Source organism: Calidris pugnax, unplaced genomic scaffold (assembly GCF_001431845.1).
Source record: "Calidris pugnax isolate Ruff unplaced genomic scaffold, ASM143184v1 scaffold49, whole genome shotgun sequence".
Lineage (NCBI taxonomy): Eukaryota > Metazoa > Chordata > Aves > Charadriiformes > Scolopacidae > Calidris > Calidris pugnax.
In genome coordinates this window covers 2,889,911-2,908,433 of record NW_015090798.1, presented here as the reverse complement: position 1 = coordinate 2,908,433, position 18,523 = coordinate 2,889,911, and the positions used below count along the sequence as shown (strand labels likewise).

General features: G+C 37.2%; 1 protein-coding gene across 9 annotated transcripts in view; it reads left to right on the top strand.

Moving 5' to 3' along the window:
* The window catches only part of KCNIP4 (Kv channel interacting protein 4), a 491,412-nt gene that overhangs the window by 430,187 nt on the left and 42,702 nt on the right, over nt 1-18,523 (top strand). For 8 of the 9 annotated variants that reach the window (XM_014937076.1, XM_014937072.1, XM_014937071.1 and 5 more), the window contains one exon: nt 11,884-12,008. In XM_014937076.1, coding sequence (XP_014792562.1) covers nt 11,884-12,008 — 125 coding nt within the window. Of the gene's footprint in view, nt 1-6,371; nt 6,474-11,883; nt 12,009-18,523 lie in introns of all 9 variants that reach the window. The other variant, XM_014937070.1, reaches the window with a different exon arrangement.

Sequence of the window (18,523 nt, the reverse complement as noted above, 5' to 3'; positions counted from 1 at the left end):
CTTAACTCGTTTTCAATGTTTTTACTTTTTCTCCCTCTTTCCTTTCCCTGCTGAACCCCTCCTTTTTCATTCTGGCTCACCTCGTATCACCCATTTGATGTCTTTCTGTCACCTGTCACTCATTTTTGATAGACTCATCTTTTTTTGTCTTCAGTTGCTCTCTCTAGTCTTTTTACAACAGTATTTTTCTGTCTCTGCTTTCATCTTCCATATCCATAGATGTGATAATTTGTGTATATCACTTTTTTACTCTTCTCATAAACAACAGAAGGGGAAAAATGAAGGAAAACGGCAATCAGACACATCTGGTTCATTGTACATTCTCTCATAGACTGACATGGTTCACTTCAAGTGAGATTTTTCTAAAGAGAGCAAGTAATCTGGTATAAATACGTTTCCTGTCACAGGGGACCATCTTAGTTTTACACATGCTCTGGCAGGACATGTGCGAGTGTATTAAATGGTATTGAATGAACAAAGTGATATTGAAAAACTAGCGCATTTTCAAGCTTTGCACTGAAGAAAATCTCTACAATTTTCTGTGTTTAGGCTCCTGGAGGTGTTTATAATAGTTTTAGATAATGTTTGCGTGAAACATTTGCATAGAAACTGTTCATAACATAAGCATTTTTTCAGGTTGAAAGGCTGCATATATGTCATGGGAAGGCGTGGGCTGAATTATAAAGCTGTATTTGGGAAATTTAATGAAGACTCTAAGGACAAAAATGTGGCTGTTTCTGTTTTATAATTTTTATATTTTGACATTTCTCTATTTCTTCTCTCCTGCAATATTAGCTTTTTTATCCTCTCTTCTTTCGTCCTTTTCCATTCGCCAATCCCATAAATGCCCAACCGTAGTTAGCGTTTTTCACAAGATCACTTGTTCTCTATCTTTCATTTTCAATCCATGTTCAAGTAGTTTTGGCCTCCAGACTTCCCAATTGACCCTGACCTCTAGTTTGTTGGTAGAGAAGTGTAGCTACAAGCTACACTGGGAACTGGCTCTGCCATTGGGAGGCTGATTTACAACAGTATGTACAAGGGAATTTAAAGGGAAGGAGAGAAATCCCAATTTGAATGCATGTTTCAAAGCAGACCCTAAAATGCTGCCATCCATTTTTGTCAGCTCAATACCTTGACGGCCTCTCCTTATAGCAGTTCTGATGTGGTTTATCAGGCTTTAGAAGTCTTGTGAAGCTGACGGGTATATTTTGTGATGGAAACAGAAAGTTAGAGGCTGCAGAGGAAGAATCACTAAAAACAAATTTGTACAGACAAACGAGATTGGCATGAATGTTTTCCTGGCTTGGCAAAAAACACTGATGATCTGCACAGTAGCCTACTGACAGCTCACACAGTTCCTCAGCAGGTTTTTCCAAAGAGCTGAGGCTGAGACTTATAAATATTTATGTTGTACATAATTTTGTTTCATTCCCAGACTCACTGTGCAGAAGGAACACGTACTCTCATTTGGCTCTCTTCCACAAGTCCTGAACTGTGGATATGAAATCCTCACTTCATTTTGTCTCGCTTGCCTCTCCATCTGTGTTGAACCATTAACAGTTTAGTGGGGCTGCCAGCCCTTAAGGCCCTGGGAGAAATTCCATCATACAGCTGAAATTGAGCATAAACCATAATGCCAAGGAAACACTTCATGCATTTCTGGTTTTGGTTTTTGGAATCTTTGTCACTTCCTACTAAAATTTAAGATTTAGGAAAATGACCAATGCAGTTTGGCTTTGGGGTCTTATACTAATTCTCTTCACAAAAAAGTTACATTCACAACTAATACAACTCAGGCATTTTTCCCATTTTCTTAAAATGACTTAAAATCCTGTACGTGAACAAAATCCAGATTGCAGCACTTCTGGGAGCTTAGCTGTTATGCCAAGGCATTGGATGTGGCCAGGGGATTGTAATTTAGTGCTGAGTAAAAAGTAGAGCAAGACTTAAAACAGTGGAAGCTCATCTGCTGTCTTTGCCAAATAAAGGAGTGAGGTTTTGAGGAAGAAAACAGTCAACAGAAGTTAAAAAGAGGGAGAAAGAGGGGATTCAAAAGGTGGGATTACAGGTGAATTTTCTCTTTCACTGACAGTGAGGGAAGAATTTGGTGGGAGAATTGTTTCTGGTTTTTGAACTCCCTACTAAATAGGATGATTACCTGCCACAAAAGCTATTTTAAGTACTCAAATGAGTAGCTTTCTAGGTTGACATTTTCTAGGTTGACATTTATCACCCAAATCCCATTATAAAAAGTCTGCAATGAGGCAGGAGGCAAGGAAAGAAAGGGCTGCTTCTAGCAGAGAACATCCACTGCAGGCAGGAAAGGTGGCAAGACTCTGGGGGCAAAGGCAACCACAGCTGAGTCCGTCCTGTGCAGTCAGTGGAAATGCGAGACAGACCATCTGATGTGTCTGCTACACCAGAAAACAAGTGGCCTATCTGTCCTGGTTTTTATGCTGGCTACAAAGAATTCGCACAGAAAGCGCTGATGTGTCTGCTACACCAGAAAACAAGTGCTCTATCTGCCTGGCTTTTATGCTGACTACAAAGAATTCACACAGAAAGCAATCACATTTTGAAAGAGAGATATTTTGTCTCTGAAACCGGCAAAAATCCCTTGGCTTGATAGGCTTTCCTGAGGTAGCCTCACCTGTCTCTCTTACAACAGGGCAATGTGTAATATGAACTCTTTCTAAAGCAGGGATCATGCGTCTGAAAAAAGTAGATATGTAAAGAGTTAATACAGTTTAGGTATAGATGTATATGATTAGGAATATATGGTTATTTATAAACCACTTATGATTCAAAAATGATAATTTTTATATTCTAAAAGATCATTTTTTTTTATCTTTTAAAGTCTTTTATGACTATATTATTTATTATTTTTATTTAATGAGGAAAGACTTTTGTGCTTCTTTGTGTATTTTTTTAACCAGCAGTGTCAGATCTACATCAGCCTGTCAACATTGTGAAACTGGAGTGATGAGGTCACGCACATGACAATGAGCTGGATGCTTTTGGCCAAATATGATTTTTAAAAGTAACAATTCAGAAAAATAATTGTACTGACGATGTGTGTGCTTTTGGCCAAATATGATTTTTAAAAGTAGCAATTCAGAAAAATTGTATGTGTGGTACTCTCCTTATGAAACTTTTATTAATAAAGTTGCAGCATTACAGTTTTCTAGTTTATATATCTGTAAATCAGAGAGGCTTAAGCCATTGGTGTGTTTATCAGTTGCAAAGACTGATACAAATCATGCTAAATGGCAGTCACTCCTAAAGGGTGCTGAGTATGCCCAATATCTATATGCAGCCCATACATCATTACAGCAGTACCTAGATCAGAGAATACGTAAGCCATGCTCCAGTTACAGAGAGTTTTGTGAAGCATGAGCCCCTCTTGGGACAATCATCCACAATTCCAGGTGATGTTGTACGGAGATGAGTTCTAGGACGCTCCCACAGTGAATTCTGGGGAAAAGTGTGTCTCACGGTTTAATTTTCATTGCTGAGGAACAAGTTATCAAACTCAAAACCCAGCAGCACCAGCTAACTAACCTGAATTTGAAGAACCTTCACACTTAGCCCAGAGGAGTTTGTGGCTGATTGGGTTAGGGATAACAGCTACGAAATTGTTAGTCATCCAATTACCAAAAAAAAAAAAAAAAAATCAAGATGAGTTTGGAAAATTCAGCTTCTACTGAATGTTTGCAGGATAAGAATTACTATTCTTTTCTCCTGTAATTTTCAAGGAAGCAGCATCAGTCCATAATTATCAGTGTGTTGGTGCTTCATGGCTCTTCATCTTTTCATAAACAGCCATTTTGAAGACTTGTAATAAGAATCCCTTACGATAGAATAAATAGATTTTAATCTAATTTATATTACTTAGCTTCTTAGTGCCCGTAGCTTCTTCCTCAATCTGCTTCAAACTCGGCAACTACTTACTGAATTCACAGAAATCATTACAATATTTCATCTTAATTAAAACTTTTCGTGTTTCAACACGTATTAAACACTGACTTAGAATAGGCTCAATGTGCAACATGTTTTCTGTGTAGTAAGTAGTCCTTTACTCATGAAAAATCACATTGAAAGATATGGTACTGATCAGAAGGTGATGACAGTGGACTGCAATAGCTGCAGAATAAACTGACTGCAGCCACTAGGAACGAAAATCTTCCCTGCTTATTCTTCATACAGTGAGAAGATAAACCAGTGCCTTCACCTCTGTCCTGATCTTAGTGTCAACATTTTAAATTAGTTACCAGAACTGAGTGCAAAAATTATATTGTTTTCCTAAGTTACTCCTCTGATATTATTTTGTCCCATATATTTCTTTTTATTTTTGACTGTGATCATACAACTGCAAAGCCCCTATATTACATTGAATTCCATGAGATTTTGTGTGAGCACAAGAAGCAGCAAAATTGTTTGCTTACTAAGGCTTTTGGCTTCAAACCCTTTGGAAATAGTATATTCCTACAGGTTTTGCAGAGCACTGTATACATATTCCGTAATTACATAGGTTGTGGACCTATGTAATTATGTAAGTAATATATGAACAGTAAACCTTTGCAAACCTTAACTCAAATTAACAAGCTAGAAGTAGACATTTCTAGATCATGTCTGTGCTAGAAGAATTCCTAATAAAGAAAAAAAATCTTTAAGATAAACAAATTTCCTTTGTGTTCAGATATCTACAGTACAGGCACATGGTGCTACTACAGACCCTGCCAGCTGAGACCACAAGGTGTCCATTTATAGCCTGGTTTTGTACTCAAAGTGTGGAGTTTGAGATACTGATCAGATCACAGATTGTCTTTTATTTTATGCATTTATCCGTACGGTGTTTCTGAGTTGAGTTGATGGTTAAGTGCTACAGATAAGAAGTGTCTTCATTCTTATTATTTGTATTAAAAGGTTTTGACATTTCCAGAGAGGGTAATTTAGGTCCATCTGACCTTGTGCTGAAACTGGATTGTTTTGTTCATTCGCTAGAGCGGCTGTTCTCACAGAGGCAGAATTTGCCTGATGATAGTTGGTTGATTTTTTAAGGCTGTTGTTGAGTCTTGTTTTTCTCCATTTCTGTAATTTCATTTCCTTCAACGGTTTGGTTGTATACAAACTGAGAAATATTTTTTTCTTTCATTTAGGAAGTTTAATATCCTTAAAGCCTCCTCACTTTCTCCTTCTGCTCCCAAACACAAGTACGTTCTTTCTTGAGGTTGCCTGCAAGCTCTGCTTAGTGCTACAGGCAGGAGGTTCCCGCTCCGTCTGCTTTGATGGCAGCGAGGAGACTATTCTACCTCGTGTCACTAACACAGTCCCAGGGGTGACCCAGGATTGTTCTGGTGACTGTGCTGCAGGCACAGGAACTCTCAGTCGTGTCTTTCATCTCTTGCCCTCTCTGTTCTTCATTCTTGCTGTTGAAGAGCCGTCGCAGAGCAGCGTCTGCGTTGCAGTGCGTGAAGTCGAGACGAAAAGTGCAGGAGTTGCATGATGTCCAAACCAAGCTCTGTCTTTCTCAGGAACATAAATCATTGACTCAACCATTTTACAGATGTTAAGGCTGTCATTTGCCGCAAATATCCATCCAGGAACTGCTTGCTCACATCACCCATTTTGTATAAAATGGTTAGTTAGACCTCACAGGCAGTTACTCTGAATCTTTCCTTCACAGTAAATAAGGGTAATGCTGCTCACCTGCTTTATGGCACCAGATCATTAACTATTCAGCCATGTCAGTACTTAAAGATGAAAATATAAACAATACCTGTTTTTATACACATGTAGAATGTCAAATATTAAAGAAAAGGGAGACTGGCTAGACATCATCGTTGATATTTTAATATTCAGAGAAGGCAAAAGTACCAGGTTGGTTATTGCTGAATGAATTACATGGGAAAACTCAGCCGTGGAACTAGAAGACTGCCAGAAAGGACAACAAAAGATATCTTTGAGATTTTATTTGGTTCTGGTTCTGTTTTCCATATTACAATTCAAAATCAAAGAGACTTTAAAGTCTTTAAAATATTTTAACATTAAAATTTTTGCAAACACTCTTACCTTGTGTTATTTCAAATACTTAATCTGATACCTCTCTGTTAGGTGTTTTAAAGTGGGTTATTAGAACTTTTTAAAAGATGCACATGTACAAAAAGAAATCCCCTTAATTGGAAAGATATGAAGGCAAAACAATTTTGTTGTCCTCTTCAAAAATTCTGGTTGCCCTTTGCAATTCAGGATGGCTGCCATCTGTTTGGCCTTTTCCCATCAGGATTCTGCTATAATGATGAACTCTGCAGCATGTACAGGAATTGTTCTCAAGCCTATGTTAACAGTCCTGATAATATATTTTTTAGGTTTCCTCTACGCTCAGAACAGTACCAAACGCAGCATTAAAGAGCGACTTATGAAGCTCTTGCCCTGCTCGGCTGCCAAAACGACATCTCCTGTTACTCAAAGCAAGTTTTATTTTTCATTTGATTTTTTTTTTTTTAGGTTTGCATGCTTCAAAAGTTATACTTTCATTAAATGCTCGTTTGAGGCACAAAATATCTACTAAAGTGATCATATGCTCTTCTGAGGTTTAAAATCAAGTGATGAACAGATTTGCCTGTGCAGAGCAGGATGGCAAGGTACCAGTGCCAGGGTCTGCCACGCAGGAGTTGCTGGGTTGGCACTTATGCTCTGCAAGCCACCTGAGAAGTGGTTCACTGGTTCAATTAAGTACCTGCTCTCAATGTATTTGAAAAGTGGTATATTTTTGTGTACGTGTATGCACGTGTCTGTGTGTGCTTGCCATCCAGTACACGGGATAAGATCAGCAGTGCTGGTCTGGGAGGAAAGGCTTGGCTCTGCAGGCTTTGACTACGTAACATCAAACTATTTAGGGAACAAGACCTAAAAGTATAGAATTGTAGAACAGTTTATTGGAAGGGATCTCTAAAAGTCATCTAGTCCAACCCTTCCTGCAATGAGCAGGGACGTCTTCAACCAGATCAGGTTGCTCAGAGCCCCGTTCAACCTCACCCTGAATGTTTCCAGGAATGGTGCGTCTCCCACCTCTCTGGGCAATCTGTTCCACTGTTTCACCACCCTCGTTGTAAAACATTTCTTCCTTTGATCTAGTCTAAATCTACCCTCTTTTATTTTAAAGCCATTACCCCTTGTCCCATGCCAACAACCACTGCTAAAAAGTTTGTCCCCATTTCCTGTGGGTCCCCTTTAAGCACTGAAATGCCACAATAAGGTGTGGCTGAAAAAAAAATAAAAATGAGATTGAATACACTGAAATGCCACAATAAGGTCTCCCAGGAGATGTGGCTGAAAAAAAGATAAAAATGAGATTGAATACAAAAGTATGTGAATGTAAAGATAAAGGAAAAGCACACTGACAGTACCTTTAATGTCTTGATATGCTGTGAGGAAATAAAATCTGTCAAAGATAGCTAACAGATAAATATAGGGGGAGGGAGAGAAAAATCCCTACATGGAGACCTACGTAAATATATATAGATACACGTAGATAAATTATAGTATCAGCACTAACATCTGCCTATAGAAATTGGCTACTATAACTAATTTTAAAATGTCCCTGTGGACCCAATTTAGTCTAGATTAATTTGGCTTAATTCTAGGCACTACTCTGAACACCTAAAATTACAAGATGAGTCCCCATGCTTCCTATATACTCTTCTGGTAAAGTGTATCTGTCAAAGGTAAAAAAAAATGCCTCTACAAACCCGCCCTTGTGTCCAGTGATTATGGAACAATTCGAGGCCCCACAAGTTAAAACAACTCGAGTTAAGTGTCTGGACTTCAGTGGTATGAATCTAGGCTTCCTTTTTGCTGCCCCACTTCACTGTTTTTCGTATGCTCCTCTATAGAGAGAACTGTGGTGGTTGCTTTCCTTTCTAATTATTTGAGATCTCAAAGATGAAAAGCACTAAAGATGTGGATGTACAGTGATTTTTTTTGTGGTGGCTTCAGCTGATGTGCTTTATTTGAAAATAGGGTAACATTAAAAGGTCAGTTATTGTCATGACACCTACTAGTGATTAATTACGTAGAATTTGCATTCAGCTACAGGGCATGTAGCCTAAGACTATAAAGGGAATCATAGAATCGTGGAGTCACAGAATAGTTTGGGTTGAGAGGGGCCTTTATAAATCATCTAGTGCAACTCTCCTGCCATGGGCAGGGACATCTTTCACTAGACCAGTTTGCTCAAAACCCCATCCAGCCTGGCCTTGAACACCTCCAGAGATGGGACATAGAACAGAAAAAGGAAACAGAATAAAAGGAATAGAAGGTTTGATCTGTTTGTTTGAAGTTGGTTAGAGAGTAACACATCCTTATTCCTTGCACACTTCTATGTGAGATTTTTATCCGCACAGGTAATATAATTTAGAGTTGGTCTTAATAAGCTTGAACGTGCAAAATTTGCATTTTGTTGATGAAAGTGTTTTATAAACTGAAAGAGAAGTCAAAATAAAATTTGCATTAAATATTTCATATTTGAGAATCAAGTAATGAAAAAATCTTCATTCAGCATTTTTCTCTGTACTCTCATCAGTAGTGAAATGCTGCATTAAGTTATAATGTTATATTAAATGAAAACATTATATTAAGTAAGAGTATCATTGTAGACACCCATTGTTATTATCCCATTTTGACATAATGTCCTATTTGATTTCTGCTGCCATGAAAGAAGCAACATCATAATGCACTAGGAACGAAGCCAGCACTACTTACAATATCAACCACATAATGTGAATTCCACAGAAATTTTAAGGAGAATATTTTTAAAACAAGTAACATGTTGAAATATACATAGCCTGAATTTACTTTAACATCTATTAACGTGTGCAGAAAAAAGTTTCTTGAATAAATAAAATCTTATTTCAGCATTCCCATTCAATAAAGCATGTCAAAGAATGCTTTTTGTTATTTGTGTGCTCTAGCCTAGTAAACCTAAACTTAATTCCATTCTTCCTTAGCTAAATTTTTAAATGTGTGCTAGAGATAGAAGTAGACTCAGGAATGGTTTTGGAAAATAAAAGCATTTGTGTATGCAGTTATTAAATAGATATGGGAGATATAATTTGAGGGTTTTGAAGGCAAATGCATGTCTACAACTTTTACAGATATTAACTTAGCCATAACTTTGGACACGCTTCTCCAGCTGCCATTATTTGAAGAGTATGTCTGTTTTTTGCATTGCTTTTCCCATTTTGTTCTTTAATGAACAATGAAAGGTTCAAAGCATAGCTCCTGTGGCAAATACATTAAAAACTGTCTTTATGATTTAGCTGGAATGAAATTCGTAGGAATATTCTGCTTAATATGAGTGAATAATGAGTGAATATGAACTTGTTTCTGGTTTTCAGTTGACATATGTTAGCCTTTTATGGGAAAAAAAAAAAACAACTCAACTTTCTCAGGCTGAAAATAACTAATTTTTCATTAATCTAATAATTAATCTTTAGAAATAGACATATTTTCACACATTTTCAAAAGTGTAGATTTCTTTTCCAGCCTGGATAACGCTAATCATAAGTGTGAAGAAAAAAATTAAAAACCTGTGACTCATGAATGTTACAATATTTTAATCAGCATAGTTGGCACATTGTGAAGAAGTTTATGACAAACTTATTTTTGGATTATTTATATCCACAGAATCTACAGAAATAGAGTGTGAGAAGACTGTTGTACTGAAACTTTTCATTAATGGAAAGACACCATCACCACACTGAAGTCTCACTGAATCATTAAAACACAATAAAATTGTTTATTGCTAAGGATATACCAAACATCATGCTCAGGATTACATTGTCTGGCCTTTATCTATCCTCACATTTATTATGTGTATTCTTTTAGCTTCTAGAACAGCTTGTAGATTTCTCTCTAGGTAGCCAGATGGTTCACAAATGGATGCTCAGAGAGCTCATTTCCAGTTAAGTCCCCTTCTGTCTAAACAATAACCCATTTAGATCCCATATAACTTCTGGCATATAAAACACAAGTGACTTTTCAACAATATCTGTTCTCAGGTTGTCTGTCTTTTCAATTTAGTTTAAGCACCAGTGTTGACTTGCGGTTGACAAAAACAGCTGCATATCTACAGCATGACATTGTTATAGGGACTTCAGTGATTGTCTAAAGAATATAAAAGATAAATATCTTAAAACATGATTGAAAGGCTTTAAAAACCTTACAAATTAAACCCTGCATTTTCTTATGCAGAATTAAAATGGGACTCAAGAACATTGCCACACTTTCCCTAAATTAAGAAGACAGCTTCTAAAATTTATTCCAATTTCAAGACTCCCTCTTTGCACCTCAGCATCTTTTTTTCAGAGAACTGAAATTTTCTTATAATCTTGTGAGTTCAGATACTGGCCCTTTCAACCTATTATCAAACAGCAACATCATAATATCAATGTAAAGTTGCGTCAGTTGGGTTTTTTGACAATAGCTTTTAGATTGGAAGCTTTCACAAAGATGGTGGTGGTCTATGAGTCATCATGAGATAACTCATAAAGAAACATGAAAGGGAAACACATTATAGTTTGTCCACACAATGGACATTCTGAGATAAGACGATGAGTGAGATTGAAATCAGATTCCTGTGGTGGGTGTCAACCACAAGGTCTCTTTGACAGGTGAAAAAAAGGCCCTAAGATTTTGTGAAGATTTATTCAAATAGTTTATGTATTTTGATTATATCTATTTAAAGTTTGTTCATTTCTTCTTTGGCTGGACTATATCTCCTGTTGCCAGATTTCTCCCAAGCAGCTGAAAGCTATTATTACTGCATTGTAGCAGAAACAAAAATATGTGAAGATATAAGCATAATACGGTTTTAATGGAGTGTTCTAATATTGTGCTCTTATGAAAATCGAACTGAATAAAACTTTATTTTAAGAATGCAGATCCCACTTCTTCAGAATTCTAGAAGAGACAATTATGCGTGTTTGTTTTCTCTCAAGTTATGTTTCTATAGCTGGTATTAATCTTAAGCCAGGATAAGGCAGTGATTTGATTAAATTAGTCTGGAGTAGTACATAAGCTATGTTTAATACCGGTGGTACTAAGAATAGATGCACACATTCATATTTTCGATCCAGATATACATACTGTAAATTTTTCTAGCTATTTTATTTGAACTTTCACATTTAAAACTCTACCTGGAAAAAAATGCATTGCTATATCACATAGTTTTAGGGCTGAACTCAGCTGTAAGTCTCGAGTGTGTATATCCACATTCATATTCACCTAATTATGAGCTCACTAAAATACTTGTGTTCCCCACTTAGGCTGCTCACCGTGAATAATCATGTTGCCCTGAGGCATTTGTTATATGGTACTCAAAGTAAGGTGTACTGTTGAATATGCAGCATGGATCTCACACTTTCTGAAGCACAACTTCGCAGTGAAAGGAGAACACTGAGAATCTCAGACGGATGCAGTGAATTCTATCCAAGGGAAAATTTCCAGTATTCTGGAGTCACTGAAGTTTTATAAAAATGTTTTCTTAGCTCAGAGAGTTGTAGAAACGGAAAAGTCATTCTGAATGTGTCGTGCATGCCCTTGCAGAATGTTGACTTTCCAGTTTTTTGCTATTTGTACTGGTGTGATAATATCCAGGCTGCTGGATCATCACTGCTGTTCCATGTTCTGTGCAGCCACTGACAGATACTCTTTCCCTTTGAATTCAAAATGAACATGCCATTTGTCTGTAAAGCTGCAAAAGCTGTTATTTAAAAGAATGTCGTTTAACTTTCTTCTTTTTTTTTCTGCAAGGGTTAGATATTTCTACATCCTATATTTCTTGTTGAGCTTTACTTCTCTGTCTCTTGTATTCTGCAGACACTGTAGAAGATGAAATGGAAATGGCCACAGTACGACATAGACCTGAAGCTCTCGAACTGCTGGAAGCACAGAGTAAATTCACAAAGAAGGAACTTCAGATCTTATATAGAGGTTTCAAGAACGTAAGCACTTCTTTCTTCCATTTGCAGGATAGGCCACTGCAGTCTCAGCAGTGTAAGAATGACTGGCAATGAATCCCAATCATGGGATTCAGTAGCTAAATACTGCATGTTGGTCAAGTGAGGAAACTGTAACTATCGGGCTGTTTACTGACCAAAAGATGCAGAAATATTAAAAAACATCCATAAGGGAATAATTATAACTTAGTACAGTAGGACTTTGTTCAAGGACAGATTGAAAATTGTGTTGGAGTTGTTTGTCAAAAGATGAAATAAGGGGACAGAACATTTGGTCAGTGAGAAGAAAGATTTTGATTTTTGTGTTCACAATAGCCAATAGCAAAAAGTAATTTGCACAGATTGCATTAGATGAATTTTTCACTGGGTGGACAGCAGTAGATGGCTTCTTCAGTCCTTCCTAGCTACCCAAGTAAATAAACTTGTCAGAGCCCTTTACTGGGAATCATTATCTGGGATATTTTAATTTCTTTTGCTGATATATGTGCTCTGTTGGCAGGTCCAATGTTTTCAGTTGGTGGAGATCCCCACTGAGGATCTCAGTGCGGGAGTGCAGTCTGCCTCCTTTTCTGGGATGTCATTGACATTATATGCCATTAACATTGGATAGAAAGTATTTGATATTAAAAAAACATGAATAATAGAAATTGCTTGCAAATAGTGTGCGTCTAATGTTAATCTATGCACTCAGTTCTGAGTAGTGCAACTATGCAGGTGCTAAGTCTCCTGCTGAGCTGAAGGTGAAGATAAATTTAATTACATTTATCACTTTTCATTTATTTCTTCTTTCACCCTTAAAAAGGACCGCCTTCTTGCCCTTTTTATTTACCACTCAGGTGAAATTGTATAACTAAGTATAATAATGCTGAAAGCACAATCAATCTCAACTATGGAATCAGAGAGTATATGTTCAGTAGCTTGTACAAAAAGACATTTTACGGAATTCTTAGCTATTGTATATATTTGCAAGCCATGCAAACGGCTGTGCTAGAACTACATTATTATTGAAAGCCTACAATGCAAGTAAAATAGAGTTACTTAATGTGTCCTGTCTATATATCATCCTCAGTTCCAGAAGGTATATAATGTTGGCATGTTAGTGATTAATGGTGATTGCTCTTAAAAGCTTTTCATTTCCTCAGGGTACCAGAGAACAATCCCCTGCTAATGACAGTATTCCCTAAGTATTGCAAATAATGAACTAATGTCCCTAATTATCTAAGGCAAAAAGGTACAAAGTATAGTGAGTAAAATAAGCCTTCTGTCTGTTTCTCTAAGAGTAATTATTTTCAGAGTCTCAGAGATTAAGGGTCTTGATGATTCTCTGCAAAAAAAATGAGGTATGGAAAAAGAGAATAGGTTATAAGAAAGTCTTTTAATTGATTATTGTTTTACCATTTTTTGAAAAGAGGAATTCCAGCTCTTCATTTGCTTTTCTGTCCTAAGATGTAAGTTTTACTTACATCAAAGGAGTGTCAGTGATAATAAATTTTATTCAGGTGTTTCATTTCCTTATCAGGACATGATAATTCAAGCCATGTGTGTATAAATGTCTTTGACTATTTAGAGCTAATGAGCATGAACTTCAGGTTTCTTGCATTTAGTATAATTGCAAAAGTATCAAGTACTTTAAAAAATTCTGTAAAACATGCCTATGGCTGGTAACTGTTATAAAATTAAATCAATTTAAAGCAGTAGTCCGGGCATTAGACTTCAGAAGTTAAGGACTTAAAAAATATCAGGTGAGTTGGGGTTTGTTTTGCTTCTCATGTTTAGCAGTTTCTACTGAAAAATGCTCCACAACTCTATGAGCAGCATGCCTAGGTGAATTGGTTCATCTTTCCTGTCACAGGTCCAGCTTTTACCAAATACAGTTTGAGTGGCTTTGGTGGGTACTGATACAGGATGGCATTCAAGTGCATGCCATGGTCTGCTCTTAGATGATCTCCCCCTGACAGTGCTCAATCATCCACTTCTGTCTAACACAGGCCACCTCCCTTTTTGCTCCCCTTCCTTCTGATCCAGCTTAACACTAAACTACTAGGATAGAAATCTCCAGCCCTGTGTTGCTTCATGTGTGTTCTTCATGCACCAATATATACTGGGGGCCACCCAGCTGGAAAGCAGCTTTGCAGAAAACACCTGGGGGTCCCAGGGGACACCAAGTTGAATATAAGCCAGCAATGTGTCCTGTGCCAGAGGTGGCAAATTGTATCCTGGGGTGCATTCGGCAAGGTATTGCCAGCAAGCAGGTCGAGGGAGGTGATTCTTCCCCTCCACTCACCACTGGGGTGGCCACAGCTGGAGTATCCAGTTCTGGGCTCCCCAGTACAGGAGAGAATGGGCTTACTGGAGAGAGTCCAATGAAGGACCAAAGAGGACCAAAGGAACTGGAACATCTCTCCTATGAGGAAATGCTGAAAGAGTTGGAACCAGTCAGCCTGGAGAAGAGAAGGCTCTAGGGAGACCTTATTGCGGCCTTTCAGTACTTAATGGGAGCCTACAGGGAAGATGGGGACAAAATTTTTAGCAGGGCCTGTTGTAGTAGGATAAGGGGTAATGGTTTTAAACTAAGAGAGGGTAGATTTAGACTAGATCAAAAGAAGAATTTTTTTAGGCCGAGGGTGGTGAAACAGGTTGCCCAGAGAGGTGGGAGATGCCCTGTCACTGGCAACATTCAAGGTCAGGTTGGACAGGACTCTGAGCAACCTGCTGTAGTTGAAGATGTCCCTGCTCGTTGCAGGGGGATTTGGACTAAGTGACCTTTAGAGGTTATTTCCAACTCAAACTATTTTATGATGCCATGATGCTATGAAAACTTCTGCAGATCCTATCTCTGTTCTTTATGCTTTACACCTCATATTTTCCTGTCTTATTGTCTTTCCAATAATTTGACTGCATAAAGTAATATATGTTAAGGCATAAGTTTATGTTGTAGTAGCTCTGCTGACATTATGCTCCTATTAGACTAAATTTACAACGTCCCACAGCACAGTAGCATTAGCCTTGCACTGTGCACTGGCAGGAGCTCAAAAGGGCTGTGGTGCAGACTGTTGTCTTAAAGACAAGGTAGCTAATATCAGCTGGCATAGTCACTACATGTGCTCTGGTTAATCCATCAGAATTATGCCCTATATGTGGAATTTTGCTGTATTTCTGTCATCAATGAACTATGGAATAATTGTTACTATGTGATCACTTGATATTTGGAATCAACATGCAGTAGTTAATCTTGTTTAACCGTATCAGTTAAACTAGTTACTCCTTGCTAGTCTCGGAGTGAATGTTGGTTTCAGGCAGCACTTTCCCATCTATAAATCCACAGATCACCTAACACTTTACAGAAGGAACAAATAGAAACTCTGTCCTTATATAGAGCCTAGAAAAATGGGAGATTTTCAATACTTAAACTGTAATACTACCAGAAGATAAAGTTTCTTTAGTAGTGCAAATATTAATCAACTTTTTGAACACAAAATTTTAAGCTTTAGAAAGGACAAGACTCCATACCTACTATGGTAATAGTAGATATAAGTTCAAACCTGACATTTCTTTCTGAAGAACTTGGGTATTTCTATATTATAGTAATGCTTAAAGTGATCAATAAGCAAAGCAGATTTTTTTTTTCCATGTATTTTCAACAACCTTTCTAGTTTGCACATTTTTCCCTCTGTCTCTATGCAAGCATGGCAGGAAGAAATAGGTTCCAGACATGATAAAGAAAAAACAATTGATGAAACAGAAAAAAGCAGTACTCAGTCCCTTTACTTCAGTATCCTGATTTCAAGTGCGGTCAGGTAAGGGAAAAAATACAAGAATAAGGGGAATAATAAGTGATAATTCCCCTAACAGACTGTTCTATCACCTTGCGCTCTGCTAGTGAAATACTTCCTGTGCTGAAAGTTAGAACTGCATCTTTGTATTTTACATACTTTAACAAAAGTTTCTTCCATAAACTGTGATAATTACTTTTTGAACCTAATGGGGTATTTTGACATCTACAGCCTACTGTGGGAAATTAGTTCCATACCTAATTATGCCTTCTGTGAAAAATAATTCATTTCTGTGTCAAACTTGCTGCATTTTATTTTAATAAGATATGTATAGTGTTTCTGCTATGAGAAAATGAGTAACCATTACCATTACTTCCCCAAGATATTCACGGTTTTACACATTTCCTACTTAGTCCCTTCTTTTCCTAACGGAAAAGGTTTGGCCTATATAATCTCACTCCAGCTGCTCATTTCCCTGAATCCTGTCTAGTTGTAGGATGTCTGTTCTGAGATAGGGGTGACCAGAACTTCTTACAGTTTACATCTACTTATTTATTATTTATTACTTCAAATTACTTATAGTTCTGAATGAATTCAGATGAGAAAGCAACAGTACTCCTGTATTGCTGTAGTGTTGGTGATTACAACGTTGGATTTATTTCGTGGTTTTTACTTATACAAACATAAAAAGGTAAACCTTTAAAGATATTTTCATCAATTGGATTTTCCAGTGTAGGAAATTTACACACCAAATTCAGGGAAAAGCTATTCAAGCAGAATAAGCATAGTGTCTCAGATAACATTTCTGTGTGTATGTACCCACCTGAAAGCTTCAAGAGAGTCTCACATCACACTGTAGCATTAGCTGGTGCTTCAGGGACCAAGAGGGAGAGGATAACTACAGGAAAGGACCAAAGAGTATTGAAATGCCTATCTTGGCAATGGCTGTTTGGGTAGTAGTCAAGGTCAAATTTAAAATACAAGAGGACATACAGTAAAGAAAAAATAAGGAAGTGGGATAAGCACCTTCAGATTGCCTAACAGCTATTGCAAGGAAAAGCACCAAGGGAGAACTTATGCCTATATTCGGTAATTTAGCTGTTTTAAAGCTTCTATACTATCCTTGAAAAATTAGCTTAACGGAAGTCCTAAGCCCTCCCTAGACTCAAAAGGTTTGTCAGTGTTCCTGCACTCTTGTTGATGAATTGTTGCTCAGCTGCCATCACAGTGGGACCTCTCCATTTCGTATTTGGCTTCCTGTCATCCCATTTCTTGTAAATTGAAATTGTGATTGCTGCAGTCATTAACCTTTCAAACCAATGGCTCTGTGGCAGGCCTGGTACAAGTGGTACTTCACAATAAATTGCACAGACTATCAAGCATGCACTCAACATGTGGTCTTTCTTTCTCTTTTGTCCATTGATAGGTCTCTCACAGTTTAAAAAAATGTCCCTGAGCTGTGGCACATTTCCATTTTAAAAATACTTAGATAATAATTTTGCTGCACAAAAGATGCTCCTGTGCTAAACCTAAATGTTAATGATCTTTTAATTTTGGTTGATTATTCTCATCAAAAATTCTGTCGAACTCTGTGTTGGGAAACTACTAGACTTTCCCAGAAAAGTGAAAGGATTTTTGATGAACATTGATCTTACCCAGCTGTGTATCAGAGAAAGTGTAAATTGAAGTCATGCATGCATAAAAATGCCCCATACTGTAGCTTTAAATAGGCGGCTCCATAATTGTGACATTTATTGGGAAAACAACATTTCTAAGATACCTTCCTTCCCTATTGCTGTTAGCAAATGAGACGAAAAAATGACAATAAGATAATAACTCTGATAATGTTGCACCTCAAAGACGTGTTCCCCCATCATGCTACCTATCCATGTAAGAATATGTCTGTGCATCTCAAAATATGCTAATTTATTCAAAAATGTTTCCATTTCAATTATGGTTTGATGGAAGCATTGTATTACTGTATGTTGCATTTGTGCGTCTCACAGAAAGGTTAATGAAAGCTCATCTCATAGGTTATAGAGTTCATTTATTGATTGTCTAGAGAATTCGAGTTTTGCATGATAAAGTACAACTATTCTTATTGTTCTTTTCTGGAAAATTCCTTCCCTTTTGTTTGTTCTTCTCTTACTCTCTTACAGAAAGTGAGGAGAAAGTGCTTGTTTTATCTAATTAAGTAAATTACCAATCTGATCAGTAGGAAATACAAACATTAGGCTCATGTCATGTGGGTTTATCTGTCTAAGGTATATGTACATACCCAACTGTAGGAATATTTTTAGAATTTTTGATGGAATAGGTGACCCCCAGAGATCTCTTCCCATGAACAGTTCCATCAGTTTGTGAACTGCCCACATTCAGATTAGACAAGTAATTTAATAAAAAGGTTAGCTAATGGTTTGAAATGAATTATTATTTCTATATCGTGTACAGAATCCCAACGCCTTCAAAACCTCAATGCACTTAGAGGATGAATTTTTGCATTCTTAGCTGTAAAAAGTCTCCAGAAACAAATTAAAGCTGCATAAATATTGTGGAAATTCAGATTGTTGTTAGGTTATGTTGTTGATATGGCTCTGCATGTAGGTAATGTTGGCACTCTGACATTAAAAAAGAGTTCACTGAGGCACAGGATCTTATGTCATTAGCATTAGCTGACAAGGAAGACAAATTCAAAGTTTTGATGCTGATCCTCAGAAACCTGTTCTA